Raw genomic sequence first — 2,971 nt, 5'->3', positions numbered from 1 at the left:
CTAATGTAATCGCGCTGTGGCCTGAGAATGTGGGCAACATTTTAGGAAAATCTAGTTTTAAGAAATTTTTGATACGGACTTCATGGGCCATACATAGGATCAGGTGTCCTTGAAAAGAATGCTTTACTTCAAGCTTCCAAATACCCTTGCTCCAGTTTTCAGTGTCTTTAACTAGTTCTACCACTGAATCTGTCATGTTCCTGGAAAAGGCGGTTGAGTGAAGTTTTAAACCAGGTCTTTGCAAGACTGAATCTCTGCTCTTGACAGGGTGCTCAGCAGGGGACAGGGTGGTCTCTGGTGTGAAGGATGGTGCTGACCTTCTCTTTACCTTTCTGATTTGAGATCCTCAATGAAGACAGCCAACCACACAGAAGTGACGGAGTTTGTTTTCCAAGGTTTCTCCAACTTCGGAGAACATCAACTCACCCTCTTTGCCGTGTTTCTGGCCCTCTACATCCCAACTCTGGCTGGCAATGTCATCATCGTGACTATTATCCGTATCGACCACCACCTCCACACCCCCATGTACTTCTTTCTGAGTGTTCTTTCCACATCAGAGACTTTCTACTCCCTGGTCATTATCCCACGCATGCTTTCCAGCCTCATAGGTCTGAGCCAATCCATCTCCCTGGTGGGCTGTGGGACTCAGCTCTTTTTCTTCCTTGGCTTTGCCATCACCAACTGTCTCCTGCTAGCAGTAATGGGGTTTGATCGTTACGTGGCCATCTGTAACCCTCTTCGTTACTCGATCATCATGAATTGGAGGGTCTGTACCATTCTGGCATCTTCGGTCTGTGCCTCAGGGTTCTTGCTCTCCCTGGTTCAGGCTGTGGCCATTTTCAGACTGCCTTTTTGCAACTCACTGATTGAGCATTTCTTCTGTGATGTTCGACCTGTGTTGGACCTGGCCTGTGCTACTCCAGTCATTAATGACATCCTGACCTTAGTTATAAGCCTCTTAGCCATTACAGCCCCTGCCACCTTCCTCTTTGTCTCCTACATCCTTATCATCTCCACCATCCTTAAGATCGCCTCAGCCGAGGGCCGGAAGAAGGCCTTTGCCACCTGCGCCTCCCACCTCACCGTGGTCATCATCCACTACGGCTGCGCCTCCATTGCCTACTTCAAGCCCAAGTCAGAGAACACCAGGGATCAGGACCAGCTGATCTCAGTGACTTACACGGTCATAACACCTTTACTGAACCCTGTGGTGTATAGTCTGAGAAACAAAGAAGTCCAGGATGCTCTGAGGAGGGTGGTGGGTAGGAAATCCCTTCCTTAAGACGAAATCTCTCTCCAAATAGACATGCTCGATTTCTAGATGGAAGCTTATAGGTAAAATTATAGAGCAAGGGCTTTAGGTGATTGGCGAAATTTCTCCCATCACAGCCAGGGCCAGAGCAGAAGTGATGCTGGGTGCCAGCTTCTAATAATTGATTTTCATTTCCTCAACCTCTTTGTTAACATAATAAAAACATAAGTCACTCTGCAGACGTGTAAACAGACACCAGTTGGCCCTCTTCCAGGAGATAATTACAAGGTCAGGGTGTGATCTAGCATTCATCTCAAGCTTAAAGTGACCAGTCCACTTCGCTGAAGTATAAACCACATTAAAATCGTATGTGACTGAATCTTCTTTTCACATAAGTTGGGTGTTTGAACAAGTGGTTACTAGAAAGGATACTGTGCCAAAAACTAATCGCCTTGTGTTTTAATAAGATAAGCAAGGCAAAAATAGAGATATCTTTTAGGAAATGGGTTTGGGATCAGCTAGAAACCTTCTAGAGAGGAGGTTTTCGAGCAACCCGCTGCAAGTTTCCTGTCACACACATGTGGGGCTCCAAAAGGAACTGGGGTGGGGTTGGAGGGGAGTTAAGTGCAGAGGACTCCTAGCCACATGCGACAGCCACCGGGCTCTGGCTGCATCAACCAAGTGCACGTGACCCTGGTCTCTTTGCTTCTTTTGGGTGAACATAAGCCCCACGAAGGAGTCCTTGTGGGGCTGAAAGCAATGGCTCCCCTGTGGACAGGATGACCAATGAAGAGCTCAGAAGAAGAGCAGACAGGAGGCTCAGGGAGCAGGTTGCTGAAAGAACCCTGTGAAATCGGCTAAGAAAGAAAGAAAAACTACAGGAGGATCCAAATGGGAGCTTCCAGTGAGAGGAGAGTGCGTGGAAGGACAAGGGGACTGTTGGTAGGGCAAGAATTCGGGAAAGGTCCTTTGGATTGGGTCTCCTCCTGCCCTTCCTGAGCCACATCACAAAGGCAAGGAAGGAGAGTTCAGTGAAAATATGAAGAAGGGTCAACACAATTCCTTTCTGATGAATTAGGAACTATTACTCCCAAAAAGCTAGAAAGAAAAAAAAAAGTCAACAGTAGAGGATTTTTGACATGAAAACTTCCATGAAACTAAAGCAACTGAGTCAGAAATGGAATAATAAAAGACTATTTGCCATTCCTCACCTCAAAAATATAAAAATGATCCAGGGTGAACTTCAGACTCCACCTGTGAGACAAAATGTGTTGAATAACACAATGATGATTAGCAGCTGTAATTGCTGAGCAAATCAAAGTTACTATACTGAGCTGTTTGTAAAAAGATACACAATCAATATGTGACTACGTGGTATTCTCACTGCAGAACATTTCTGAAATGCAGAAATATCAAAATGTGTAAAGTGATCACATGCTTTTTCTATATGCTAAGTATGCAGGTACATAAAAACCTCACTTTCAGAAGGTTCTAGAATTCATTTTGTCATTCTGAGCTCCCCATCTGACGGGTGGAGGAAAGGTCACCTCGTCCTTTCCATGCAAACTGGGGCAATTTAGTGAATAAGCCACATTATGGTAACCATAATTAAATTCAAGGTTCTGTTCCTCCCCACTTCTCATTCTCCTTGGGGTGAATCAGTCACGTTCTGGTCAAGTCTTCTAGTTTTCTCAGCTTAGAGAAGGAAACTGCCCGGTC

General features: G+C 45.4%; 1 protein-coding gene across 1 annotated transcript; it reads left to right on the top strand.

Annotated features, from left to right (window-relative positions):
- Positions 1-349: 349 nt before the first annotated feature.
- On the top strand, positions 350-1,282 carry LOC140599089 (olfactory receptor 10J1-like). The gene has a single exon (XM_072759785.1). It carries the CDS (start codon positions 350-352, stop codon positions 1,280-1,282), a length of 933 nt encoding a protein of 310 aa, XP_072615886.1.
- The last annotated feature ends 1,689 nt before the right edge of the window (positions 1,283-2,971 follow it).

Source organism: Vulpes vulpes, chromosome 5 (assembly GCF_048418805.1).
Source record: "Vulpes vulpes isolate BD-2025 chromosome 5, VulVul3, whole genome shotgun sequence".
In the NCBI taxonomy this organism is placed as follows: Eukaryota; Metazoa; Chordata; class Mammalia; order Carnivora; family Canidae; genus Vulpes; species Vulpes vulpes.
The sequence above is the reverse complement of the archived record's forward strand: the minus strand, read 5'-3'. Positions and strand labels throughout refer to the sequence as shown.